The sequence below is a fragment of the Apostichopus japonicus genome, chromosome 15 (assembly GCF_037975245.1).
Source record: "Apostichopus japonicus isolate 1M-3 chromosome 15, ASM3797524v1, whole genome shotgun sequence".
NCBI lineage: Eukaryota > Metazoa > Echinodermata > Holothuroidea > Aspidochirotida > Stichopodidae > Apostichopus > Apostichopus japonicus.
Window position 1 is genome coordinate 6,728,725 of NC_092575.1, and position 13,863 is coordinate 6,742,587.

General features: G+C 39.0%; 2 protein-coding genes across 5 annotated transcripts in view; one reads left to right on the top strand and one right to left on the bottom strand.

The window, feature by feature from the left end:
* Positions 1 to 1,790: 1,790 nt before the first annotated feature.
* Positions 1,791 to 11,771, bottom strand: LOC139980935 (dynein regulatory complex subunit 2-like). Its single transcript, XM_071992990.1, has 9 exons — positions 11,650 to 11,771; positions 8,946 to 9,085; positions 7,979 to 8,231; positions 7,191 to 7,414; positions 6,461 to 6,658; positions 5,547 to 5,765; positions 4,218 to 4,370; positions 3,307 to 3,524; positions 1,791 to 2,757 (listed from the first exon to the last, which is right to left on the bottom strand). The coding sequence occupies exons 2-9, from the start codon at positions 9,078 to 9,080 to the stop codon at positions 2,670 to 2,672; spliced, it is 1,488 nt and encodes a 495-aa protein (XP_071849091.1). The 5' UTR covers positions 9,081 to 9,085; positions 11,650 to 11,771; the 3' UTR covers positions 1,791 to 2,669.
* The window catches only part of LOC139980933 (cilia- and flagella-associated protein 251-like), a 65,878-nt gene continuing 63,776 nt past the window's right edge, over positions 11,762 to 13,863 (top strand). For 2 of the 4 annotated variants that reach the window (XM_071992989.1, XM_071992988.1), the window contains exon 1: positions 11,762 to 11,883. The gene's annotated coding sequence lies outside the window, so the exon portion shown is untranslated. The remainder of the gene's footprint in view (positions 11,884 to 13,863) is intronic. The other 2 variants (XM_071992986.1, XM_071992987.1) reach the window with 1 other exon arrangement.

Consider the following 13,863-nt stretch of genomic DNA (forward strand, 5'->3'; position numbering starts at 1 on the left):
TCTACATAATGCGTAATCATACATTAAGGCATCATATATAATGTGGGTTTATAATGCCAACCGGCTGTTTCGGTGGCAAACTATATGTCACATGCCTGGAAGAGAAAAACCTTTACACTGTAAGATGGAAAAAACAAACAGTTTCTTTTCCCGAACTCGAGGTACGTAACCTTTATGTTGATTTATCCTTGAAATGTGCAACATTTGGATTGTTTGATTAACATTCTTTGTTCACCAATATATTAAAATTCCATTGGTATGGCATATATATTGCAGATATATGTACTTATCTCTGATTGGCTTACATATTACAAAGAAAAAACAACCCAATTAAACTAATTTGCCATGACGGCATGTTTCACTGTTACTGTTGTCATATTTGAAAAATTCACATCTTTGCCGTTCAAAAAGCTATGAGTACTTTGTTGTGACCCACGTTTGCTTTAAGCAATTAATTTCAGTAACCGGAACATCCCTTTAAATAACATGTTCTCTTTGCACTTCACGGATAATACTTGTCATAATCGCTATTGTAGAGAGTGATCTAGTTTAGTGTAAGGATTAAAGGTCATACAGACCAAGGGGTAGGAAGCTTCCAAAAAGTGTGGGTGGGGGGGGGGGGCAGGACATCAGAGGGGCACTTTCTCATTCCACAACCACCACTCGTTATGCTATAAACCGATACACACAGGCCATATCAATTAAATATATATGTGTTAGTATGATATCAAATTCTATTATGGTGCGCTGCAACATTGATTTTTATTTGTTGAGATTGTTTATTGTTAACCGTGCTACAAAAAGTTATGGGGTGCCATTTGAAAATAGAATGTACAGACTAAAAATAAGTAATTAAATTAACAAAGGCTTAAGATATCTAAAAGACAGTTCTTCATCAAAGGGGCACATTTTACATGGCACATTTGCTATTTTAGAAAAAAGTGGGAGGGGGCACGTGCTACCCCCTCCCCCTGTTCCTACCCCTCTGCTACAGCTCACAAACACCTAATGAATGTAGACAGATCACCACTAGTAAGGGATATTCTGATCGATAAGAATCGATATAATTGCATGTAATGCCCTGGTCCTCAGTATGAATTCTGAAATATAAGGCTTCAGAGTCAAAATACGAGGTAGTCGCGCCACAGGTGACAAAGTGTCCCATCGTGATAGGGACGAGAATAGTGTCATATGTGTTGTCGCTGAAAATTTAAACAGTAACATTAGTTATGATATACTGCGGTTATGGAGGTAGTTAAATGTGGAGTCATTATTTACTAGCCTATACGTGGGTATTATCGTTATATATAACTAACTGTTTATAGAATTTGTTCAAACAAAGTAAAAGTGTAAGTTATTCTTGGTATTGGAAAAGAAATTTGGTACGGAAGTCTCGTGGTGGGGTGGGGGAGAGGGATGGGATAGCACTGAAAGGGGAAGGAGAGAGGAGGGATTAGGAGAGAGAAGGAAAGGAAAATGAAGAGGTGGGAATGCGGGAAGGGATAAGGGATGGTTGCATTGAGGGGGGGGGGGAGGCAGGGGGGCGGAGAAGGATGAGAAAGATCAAAACGACCACTAAACGATGGGTTGAAAGGTTCAAAGAGTGCAATTTGTCTTGTCACAACCTTGAACATGGGCGTGATCCTGTTCGGTCCTGTTAACACATTGGGGAACTTCTTTATTCATATTAAAGAAATGAAAATTTTCAAATAAACCCCCCCCCCCCCACAAATAGACATTAACAATACATTCATAAGAAAAATAACAAATAAAAAAGAACAAAGTTTAACTCTCTTCGGAAAAAGTGTCAGTTAGAACTATGTTACAGGCACTTTTGTATATTATTATCCACATACAAAATATTTACAGCAATTTAAAAGCAATTCTGTTTCTTAAGTACAGTATGTACATAATATGTAAATAAATCATGAAGTAGTGTTATCAGAAGGAACAGTGGAGGTAAGGGTGTGGGTGGGTGGGGGGGGGGGCAACTCCTGTATATGTCACCCCTCCTATCTAGTAGCTATGGGGATTAATAACACCCAGGTAAAATGCCTTTAAATCAAATCTAAGGGGTAGAGCTGCTTAACTTTACTGATCATTCACAGAATATCTACATTGATACTTTCCATTAAACACATTAAAAAAACTGAATTTGAATAACAATAACATTGGGGTTCTAATGTAAATTAAACAATTTCTTTGGCTGTCTTTTTATGAAGATGTAAAAACTGAAACATGGCACTGCTTATCCACTACTTTAATTCTCTTAATATGAAAGTAGATGTACCTAACGAATGTATATAACAGAATACCACAAAATCTCTATCAGTTATATTTTCAAAGTTTTACAATACGTGTATCTGTTAATAGCTTAAATTTCACTGAAACAATTTATCATTGGCCGGTTTCACTCATATATTGGCTGCTTCAACAATTAGAAGCAAATGATGTCTAGAAGAAAATAACATTAATGATCCATTACTCCTGCATAGGAAAGTGTATTAAAGTGATCATGTGTACATGTAACTTGTTACAACAATTCTATGGATGACAAGTGTTTGTGTGCATTGCAAGAACTAGTTCCAAGTCCATTTGCTATTTCTTGGCAACAGGTGATCAAGGTGAGGTTGTTGTTTTTGGAGTAACATGGGACGGTCCAGGCTGAGTTAAACTGTGTATTTTACAACATGTGCGGCTTCCACCACTGTCTGTGTAGGTCTCTGGACCCTGGGGTCTCCCACTGGGATAGACATTCTGTGAAAGGAAAAACAACAAATATAGAAACTCTTTACTTAATCACAACCTCTAGATGCAACCACAAACAAACAAACAAATATTCATACAGTCAATACACACATAAAATACAAACATAAAAAATAAATACAAACATACACCAATATATATAACAAACATACACGGATACACGCATACCTCCATATTTGAATAAACAATAGTCAACACTTTAAAGGAAGAAACAGCCATCTTTATATGCAGATATAATCATTTTACCTATTGTTTTTGGTAAGTTATTGTATTCAGTTCATGGTGACACTTTGTTTTTATTATTTATTATTATTATTATTCATAGAGACTGCAATGTTCCTGCCAATAACGGTCAGACACGACTGTCTATCATTTGTACCAATTTGCCGTCCAATTCTGACTGATAAACATTATTATCTTTCGGCTACTACTGACACGACACCGCTCGTTACAGAAGTCATCACGCTAGCCTCCTTCCAAACACAACATACAGCCCTTAAAATCGTGGGAATAGTGACGGAAAACAAGACGGTTACGTACGGGACGTTCGTCTGCTGGTTGACCACGAAGAGAGGATTGACGTTGCTGAGGATTTCGTCGTTGACAGAGATACCGTCCAGGTACTGCTTCAGGACTGTTCTCAGCCTCTGGTTTTCGTCCAGGAGGGTGGATTTTTCTTTATCCATGGCTACCTTGTCGAGTAACACTTTATTGTACCGTTTCCAAAAGTTCTCCAGGGAGGTGTATTCGTGCATCACCTGAGAGAATTTTAGCGAAAGAAGAGAAGCGGTTTATTTTCTTCATCGGATACCGATCGATGTCAAGGGTAAAATTTCTATCAGTTCTATTTTGTATTGTCTGATCAAACTGCAGATTTCCATACCACGTGGAAAACTGTACAGCCTGACTCAGACCAGTGCATGTCATGAACATCAAAAATTTCTACATTCCTATCACTCACGATGGTGCCTGGCCAAATGATCAGTGCAAACGATGTAAAAACCGTTTCCTAATATTGTGCTTACCCTAATTATACCAAAGCAAAGATACCCATGATACAGTCCAACCCAGAATGGGAGTGAACTATTTGTGTCAGCAAATCAACAGAAGTAAGCTGACGACTAGGAAGTCATGAACAGATTTATTGGACAGAGTGTGTTATTCAAACCACTGACCTCGGGAATACAAGGCCTCTGCTCTATCAACTGAGCCATCTGGTCTTTTAATTCCGAAGTGATCCCTTTACATCCATTTCTTTTCCAGAGGGTGGAGGAGGGGTGGGGGGTCACAATCAGAAGCCAGAGTGACTTTGCATGCACCGTTGCCAAAAGTCACACTCCCCAGTTTTCACTGGATGCAACCCAGGAAAGGGGGGACAGAAGTGACAGGGGAAACAGGATAGATAGATAGATGAGAGAGTGCAACAGTAGGATAGATGCAGGTAAGCTCACCTCTGCAAGTTGCTCTGACGGCGGTTCCGCTACAGCTGCGGAAACATCCTCTTCCTCCTCCTGGGTGAGGCTGGATGCGTAGAATGGAAGCACCTTCTCCTCTTCTGTCTCCTTCTTGCGACACTGCTCCGAGACTTTCAGAATTCTCTCTCCCTGGTGATACAGGATACACAACACAGTGAGACTGGGATTTCCAATATCAACACCAATCAGAACTTTATTTAGATCTTCTTTTAGAGAGGCAAACCATCTTTAGCTTATATGTTAGACATCTTTGAAATGAGTTAACACCCCCTCCCCCCCCCTCCTGCAAAATATCTCGAGAAAATCTTGCTTCGTTTGGGAGATATCAAGGTTCAAAGGTCATGTCAGCAGGCTGCCATTTTGTCAATCTGTGATGTCACAAGGAGCTGAAACCCTTAACATTTCATTTGTCTTCTTTTCATATTTTCAATTCGAATGTAAACAATGTTGATACAAAGCAATGTCAGTATGAGAACAAGTTAAGAACTACCCATGTTCTAGATTTAACATTTGCAAAAATCATCTCCATTACAGTAAAGAAAATTGTAATAGTAAGGAAATTACTAAAATTCAAGCATTTATGGCTTATGATGTCACGTTTAGACTTGTTCAAGTCTCCAAGCTTGTTTGTGTAGGAACATCAAAACTGTTATACAGGTACCTACTAAATAAGATTTTTCTCATCTGTTTGTGGGGGGGGGGGAGGAGTGGGGTGGAGGGGATTTTATCAGCAGGCTCTCGGTCACATTTACCCATGACGATTCTTGGGTTGGCATCTCCTTTTGTTTTATACCCATAAATTCCATTTCCTACAAATTCACCAGAGATGCTACAATTCTTTGTACAAACTATATGAAGTTTGTCTTCTAATACAAAGAGCAGGCTGGAAATTATTGGTGATGGGATAGGCTGTGTATAATTTGCATATATGGGTCTAGACTAAACATACATGTTTTTTTTTCCTGCTATATTTTTTGGGGAAAAACTATCATCTATTGCACTAGAGGAGAGGGGATGAATGCCCTTCATCAACAAGATAGTACTGATGGACAAAGTATATTCAGAAGGGACTAATGAAGATGGGAAGATGGCATATCATTCTAGCAGCAAAAATATCCTGCACTGCCCTCACAGTTGTATAGAATGGCTAAAGTGATCATTTGTTGCAGAGATAGTGGTGGTACAAAAGAGGTAAAATAGGCCCACATGATATGGGAGGGGGAATAGGGAGAAAGCACCATTTAGAAAAAAAAAAAAAACCCAGCAGGGAATCATTTCTGTAACTAAAGAAATAAAATGACTAACCAGTTCTAATTTTGATTGTAGTGCCTTGATGGACGCATTTGAATCCAGCGTTAGTTTTGTGAGCCGGCGTCTTTCGTTTTCTCTGAACGAGTTCATCTGACTCTTTAGAGTGTGGAAGTGTTGAGCGATGACCTCTCGCTGCTCCTTCAGGTCCCTGTTGCGCTCTTCGCTCTCCTTGACATTCTGGGCCATCTTGGCCTTGAGACTGGCGATGGTATCCTGTACAACGAAATTAAAGACCATGAGAAAAAGACTTTACAAAGTAACTTAGTGGGTTTGTTGAATGTGTGAAAATCAGAGGCAAACAGCGATTCATACCGATCCTGAATGCGTATCAGACACTGACGCTGTAAGTCTTGCAGAGATTGAGAAAAATTCAAAGAAAAGGTAGTCTGAAAGAATAGTCTTTTTGTAAGATTACTTTACAAAAGAGCCCAAGGCCAAAAACAAAATAATAAGAGTCTCTGATTGGCGAATGAAAAACCGAGAACCTCATTATTCACTGGCTTTAAATGTTTTCTGGAGGCAAAGTCATGGATAATCGTGGGACATTTAGTTAATGTGTTTCCATCTGTACAAGTTGAAAACACAATGGAAACCTTCACTTGGGCAAGGCTAACTGCTCATTGTAATATGACATGGGGGAGTGATTAGTTTCTTTATTTTGAAAATCCAAAGATGCACTAATTGTCTTGGTCTACGCTTGAAGGTACATCGTGACATTTTGGGGTGAAACTGATGGGGAAGGGGAGGAAGAGGAGAGGTAGGGATAGGGAGAGGGTAGCAATAAGGGAGGTTGGAGGGGGGTTAGTGGAGGGGAATGGGGAAGGTAGAGATCCATGGGATCCTTTGTAAACAAATCTGTCTGTGAGATTAAAAAACCCAAAGCTGTGACTCTTGATAATTGCACTCACAGATATTCTCTGAAGCTTTCTCATTTGGAATTCAATTTCTCTTGCGCTGGTTTCGTCTTTGCTCTTGAGAGTCTCAAACGCAGCCTTCCTCTCCTCCGTGGTTTCTTGGTAGTTCTTCAGGGCGGCTTGAAATTGTTTCCAGAGGTCTTCTACCTGACCTTCCAGTTGTATCCTCAAGGCATGTTTTTCCTCTAGATTCTATTTTGACAAGAAAAGCAGAGAGTTTTTGCCGTGAAAATTTTTAATTTCAGGTTTACAGTCTTGTTCAGGGCCAAGGCCTTCTCACACGACTTACACTTCTCACACTTGTTAAACAAACATATCAAACATTTTACAGCAACACACACTGGGGGTGACTGAATACCTTATGATACATTATTAATATTTATCATGAACTTCACTAATCACCTTTGCCATTAAAGAAATATCAAATCAAAATTTGCAAATGCTTTCGTTTAAACTTAGGTACTTATGGAAGTTAAACAGTTAAAAAGATGAATTCAACTCATCAAACTGTCAGCTTCGACATTCTTAACAGGTTTAAATTGTGTAAATCGCAAGATTGTGTCATTTTTCATCAGGTCTCAACGGATCTACAAGTTGCTTCAGTTCATTCACAAACTCATTGACATCATTCAAAAGCTATGCTTTTCTCCAAGCCCTGTCACTCTGTTTAGCAATGAAAATCGACTAAGTGAATACAACAAATGACCAAAACTGTCGGGGGTACCTTGTTTTTGATTTCATCCCTCAAACTCTGAAATTCCTGGCGTGCCTCGTTCTCTCTGTCAGAGGCGTTCTCCTCCATGGCGAAGAGGATGTCTTGGACGTCGTTCATCTCTTGTCGGTGGTGATCCACGATCATCGACCTCTCGCTGTCAAATTCCTTCTTCAGGATTTCCAGTTCTTCCTCGTATTCAGACTGGAGGATTTTTAACCTGCTCCTCTGGAGATCTGTTCGAAATTGACATCACAGATTTCAAATATGAAATCAAAGTCTCACGTCTTTAACGACAGCATGATCATGTATTTAAACTGGGGAATGTTTACCCGACTCTTCTGAAGATTCCTCCCCCCCCCCCCCCCCTCCAAATAAATATATATATACAAATTATCAAATTGTAAAATTATCAAATCACAGGTGTTGGGTTTACACTTTTTTGAAATCAATGCTTCTACTCATGGAGCTCCATGTTCTACTTCTGTTTTTCTATTTTGCAACTTATAGTTTAACATTTTCCAAAAGGATTGATAGCACTCTAAAAATAATTCTAAAGATTTTGACATTTCTAAATACGGTATAAAGTAACTTCTCATTCCTTTCTTCAAAAAAAAAAGAAAAAAGAGAAAAGAAAGATGTTCACCCTTAACAAATTTTGCCACTTTCACTTGATCATTTGTTTACAAGCAAAATTTGGTTTCTTCCAGGAGAACAACATTTCAAAACACCAAAAAGGAAAGGAAATGAAAAAAAAAATATGTTGTGAAGATAATTTCCATATAGTTTTTTTGATATACCTATGAGAGTGTCCATGTTTTGTAAATGACTCCTCAATGCCATTGAGTACTGTTCTTCTGCCTCCTGGAGGTCCTTAGCCAGCGATTTGATGACACTGTCCTTCCTATCCACCACTCTCTCAAACGTCTGACTCAAGATTTCGATGTCCTTCTTCAGTTCCTTGGACTTTGCCGCTCGCAATAACGCCCTCCATTGATGGGTCAGCTTGTAAAGGTTGAAGCGAGTGTTCTTCTCTTCCTTCACCAACTTATCCTGGTAAACGAAGAACATCGACATACAGACCTAGGTGAATCCATGTTCGTTGGACAGAGAACCTTAATGGCTCGTGATAATAGACAGGATTTTGATGGGAGTAGGAGGAGGGGAATGAAATAGTAGCTTTCTCTGCATATAAAAAGTGTATCTGACTAGGGGGGGGGAGGGGTTTTATAATAAATAATCATGTGATGACAACAAATGCTCAATGATGAATGGTACCTTTAAGGTTCCATCGGGATATAAATTAGGCATACATACTGTAAGGCAAACTAAAATCAGAAAACATTTATGTGTCATTCTTTTGTACACAACCTAGCAGTACGTACAGATGAATAATAGAAAATGGCCCGACTAAACGAATAATTAAACCGACTGTACAATTTTTGATAGAGCTCACAATGGAATAAAAATTAGCGTTTGCTCCAGCCTGTATTATGTTGTATATTTCTGCATATATGACATGTCACTGTGTGCTTTTACAACAGTTTTAACTTGTCAGAGTGTGGAATGACAAACACTTTGCTCAGAGCTAGAATACGTCTTAGGTACAGACACCGAAAGAATACTGTCCAATCTTGTCTATGTTTACTTAATTCAAGCCCCCCCACCCCCCCCCCCCCAAAAAAAAAAGACTGTGGAAATGAAATATAAAATGTTAATTTGAAGTGGTATTATGTGGTAGTTCAAATTGATGAAGTTGTTCCGAACCTTTAAGAATTGATTAAGCATGTCCTCCTTCTTCTTTCGCATTTCTTCTTCTGCGAGGGCTTTCTGTTCCATGTACAGAATCCTCTCTTCCTCCGTCATCTTCAGCTTCTTCTTTCCAGACTTTTTCTTCGGCATCTTCTCTGAGAGGTAACAATTTTGTTTGATTTTAAAATTTTAGTTAACTTCTAAAGCCAAATATTTAACGCAATATTGACATCACACATAGAAATATACACTGGGAGGAGAAACGAGAAAAAATAAAGCTGATAACATTTCATAAAGTTTTGATCAAAATTCTGCTGGAGTTATGCAAAATTACAGCCTGACGAAAAATTACATTTTTTAGAAGATGCAGACAATCTGAGCTCTGCTACCTGGTGAGTAAATGCCTAAAACAGTTGTGTGACTTTCCAGTGTTATGTATTACACTTCAAATTCAGGAGAAGTTAGTAAGAACGTAGTCCTTTACCTTTCCAAAACACTCTATTGCAGTTCAAATTACAAAATCTAGTATTGCTATTCTTCTATCTGCAGTTTTGGCCAGGTGCACTGGATAGACAACCCAAAGAAATTACAACCCTTACGTGGTTTTCTTCTTATAGCATGATGGTATTGTATATTCAGTTTGGGAGATTTAAATACTGTTTTGGTTTGCAACAAAGCACCTATACCAATACGAGATTTTCAAGCTTACTGTAGCAATAAATTTGCAATCAGGCCTAACTTAAGTTATAGGCCACGGTAATGAAAGTGTTACATCTGTGTTTGATTATTGCGAAGCAATATACAGTGCACATAGGCCTACAGTGCACCCAGTGGCGGAGCGTCCATACAGTCAGGGGGGGCGGATGCATAACGGAACATAGCGCTCACGGCACTCCGAGAGGGTCCTTAACTGTGTAGCGCAAGAGCCATTTTGTGTGTGTTTTGACCTGTATCTTCATGTGTATTTAGTCAATCATTTTGGACCATCCACATTTTGAAAGCTTAAACTGTTCGCTTTCTGCTGGTGTATGCCTTAATCCATATATATTTTGGTAACCTTACGCCAATTTTTAATTAAAAAAGTGATTTTAGGATATTTTCAATGAGAGAACACTTGAAAACCCTAGTTTTTCCGCACTGTGTGGGCTATTTTTGCGCCGTAACTTTTGTATGCGAAGTCCTATAATCCCAGTTCAAACGGTGAATTAAACTATGAATATTCATCACGTTTTCTACCGATTCTTAACTCAATTGACCAATGAGAACCTTACGCCAAATTGCAAACTAAAAAGAAATCAGGGATATTTCTTCCGTTTCCCTTTGTTCTCAATCGACATGACGTCACGATACTGTACTCAGCACACGTTGAGGAATGTGCATTCAAGAAGTGTTGTCGTTTGATTGTGATATCTTGAGTTATTGTTAGATTTAACTCAAAATGCTTCTCAGTAACTTTCAGAAGACTTTATTTATTCAATTAATTGTAATTTCGGTTGAAAATAATACCTCCTAAGTGACATTTTCTGTATCCTTTTGAACCTGTTTCTGACCACGCGATGAAACGACTAAGTTGGAACGTACCAAACCACAGTTTGTGGGGTATGTAGTTGTTCTAAAGAATATAGTTCTGTACTGTTTAGCACGCAATATAGCATTACAGTGTAAGGTCTATGCTAGCTGTGTATAAGACAGTATTGCTGATACTGTAGCTTATAGACTAATTCAAGTACAAGTCGTAATGGGGGTTCGGTCTAGTATTTCATTGGTATTAACTCCCTAATGTATAATGGAACAGTCCCTGACGCTCTCCGCCGTCGCGTAATTGTCCACAGAGCAACGAGGGAAAGTAGGTCAGCAGAAAAACCGCAAAGCTGTGCTTGCCGCACAGCCAATTCTTAGTTTTCGCTGTGAGCGTTTTGGTCTAAAACTTTCCGTTATGCCCCCCCTGACGGACTCAAATGGACTTATTTGCGATTATTGACTTTGTTATTGCGCTCTCATCTACCTATTGACATAGGCCTATGTCACATTTTTTGGCGATGACACCTATTTATACTACGTTTATCTGCAAATTAGCAAGGCCCGGAAAGGGTCATTTCCGGCGATCTATAGGGAGTATCTTTACTCAAAAATTTCGGTACGATCCGCGCCAACCCGTGCATGGTGGCGCTCCGCTTAGATAGTGTCGGAACCCCCCTACAGACCATTCTCGCCCCCCTTGACCAATACCCCTAGCTCCGCCACTGAGTGCACCCGCAATAATGTGCTCTTTCTGCCATACAAAAGTGCTTTACCGCCATTGGAGTAACATGGCAAAATGGCACTTTTTCTATGGCGGAAAGAGCACATTTTCTACGGCTGAATGACACAGCCCCCCCCCCAATTCCTAAATACATGTAGGCTAGGTACTATGCACAAATAATTGGTTTTTGGCCGATTATGAGGCTTAATCATGTTGAAACTCACATATTATTATTCACTAGGTAGTTATAAAGATGTAGCAAGAATATAGGCCTAGGCCTAGCCAATACTAGTAATATGACAAAAGTCGGCTACAGTAGCCTTCATTATCATTACGAGACCCAGTTACACTACAATTGGCTGTAAAACAGAACAACTTGGGAGATCAAATTGCTACTGCCATGACATTTCACTCAGTTCAAATCCAACAAGGACACCTTTAAAGAATTGGAGAAAATTTTAAAAGACATTGGCTCACCTTTCTGTATACCTACTGTAACAATTAATGCTACGTTCTCGGATTTATTTGGAACACTTTAGTTTTCGTATCAGCCAGCCTTTCCTCAGTTCAATACTTTTCCATACCTATGTTGCTGTGGTAACAAATAGAGGGCGCTAATCATTAATATTCTTTGACGATCTGAAAAACATCATTACCGTGGCAACGAAGCAGGCGAAAGAATATCCTTGCAGCAAACTTGACCGTCTAACTGTAAGCCAGCTTTTCTGTAAATACACTTTGTACAATGTATCAAACAAAAACTTCTTCACGAAGAGATCGGGTTTGCTGTTTGTGAAATTGAGTTATTATGATCAGAGTTGAATATGTAATATTGGCTAATAATTTATAATGAAACCTAAGTTAGGACCTGCGTTAATAATAAGTAACAGCTTAGCATTGGGCCTAGTTCCACTACACAATGTATCCTCAGCAGCTGCATGAGGGTACCGTTGTTTTCCGCACACGTTACTTTCCGCTGAAACAAAACGGTGTTTTCCGCAAACAAATTTGTCAGCGGAAAACAACGTTTTTTTAAGCGGAAAGTAACGTTTTTTTTTTGGAGGGACAGAATAACTTACTGAATTAATTAGGCACATGGAATGATTTAGGAAGGTGGAGAAGATAGGATTTAACTGTAACAGGATAAATCGGCCATGATTTTAGATGTAACTCGTAAGAAAGGTGGTGCAAAGTGCGTGTTCGACTATTAAAACAGCCCTTACTTATACAGCCATTTCCAGCGAAAATCAAAGATACCGCCTTTTACAACTTTTTTTTAAACTATAAAAGCGCGCAATCCTTCATAACGCGGGTGTCCCTTTGCCCTTTTATCGGCCGACCACCACATACTTCTTTAATAATCCCTAATTACACACCCCCAAGCCTCCTCTGTATTATAAGCAGCTTAACTTTTCTGACATGAACTCAGTCTAACCATCCTTTATCGACGTTCTTTGATAGTTTCTCATGTTATTTTAATCATCCTGCCTGAATTTGGTATCCTAAAATATGCGGAAAATATAGTATACAGGAAAGTGAAAAAAAAGGTGTTTTCCGCAGAAGAATTTTTTCAGCGGAAAGTAATCAGCGGAAAGTAACGTATGCGGAAAACAACTGAAACCGCTGCATGATGGTATAACTTACTTAGGTAAATTCGCGAGTAAAGGATTGCTTAGTGGTTTAATACTATCCTTCAACTATGTGATGTCATAGATGCCTCGGCTGAACGTGTGAAATAATGCACAAGAAAGTCTCAAAATACAAATTTGATGTTCTCTTGTTTCACTGGCAATTTTGACTGTTTCGTTAAAGGTTTATGGACAGGTAGCAATTTTGCTATGAATGTATTGCTTATGTAGGCTATGTCCGATCATATTCTCAATATAAACTCTTTAAAAATTTGCTCTAGTTTTTGAGAAATTAAGGATTAATTACTCAGATCAACAAAAAACAAACGCCTGAAAGCACGTTTCTAAAATTTGACTTCTGACACGATGTGACGTAGAATCGAGAAGGGAGAAGAGCATGCGTATATGGGGCACACGATGTGAAAACTCCGGATGTTTGCATTGAGTCACCGAACTGGTATATATTGTGTATCAATCTATACCCAAAGCACGTAATCGTTACCATTTCGTTCGTTGACAAATTTGTTTTCGTACATCCTTATTCGTTTATTCTAAACGCTGTTTAAAAGAGAATTAATTTGTTTACATTCCAATTCTGTATGACTACATCGTATTCAATTTTATTTTGGGAAATACTGTTCAAAGTCTTAAGTTTGGAGAGAGTTTTGAGTAAGAATGCCGCGGCGTTGTGTAGTAGGAGGTTGCAGTAACACTAACAGTGGAAACGTAAGCCTACACGTATTCTCACCAGTCAGTATTCAACAGACGCCGTGGATTTTCATGGCTGTCAGGTTCACCTTCCGAGTCTGTGGTGCTGTCACTTTCATTGGCTTCTGGCTCAAATTGATAGGGCCTAATTTCCTCTTGGTTAGGAATTTCGTATTCCAAAGAGCTTTCTTCCTCACTTGCTGTCCCCGTTTCGTGGTCCGAAACCTCTGGACTGGAAATTTCATGTTGTTTTGAAGCTTCCATTTTCGAGGTTACCAAGCGAAATCAACGTTAAAAGATTTCACATTTAACATACGGTCTGCGCCTCTCGATACTACGTCACAAAAAATCAATA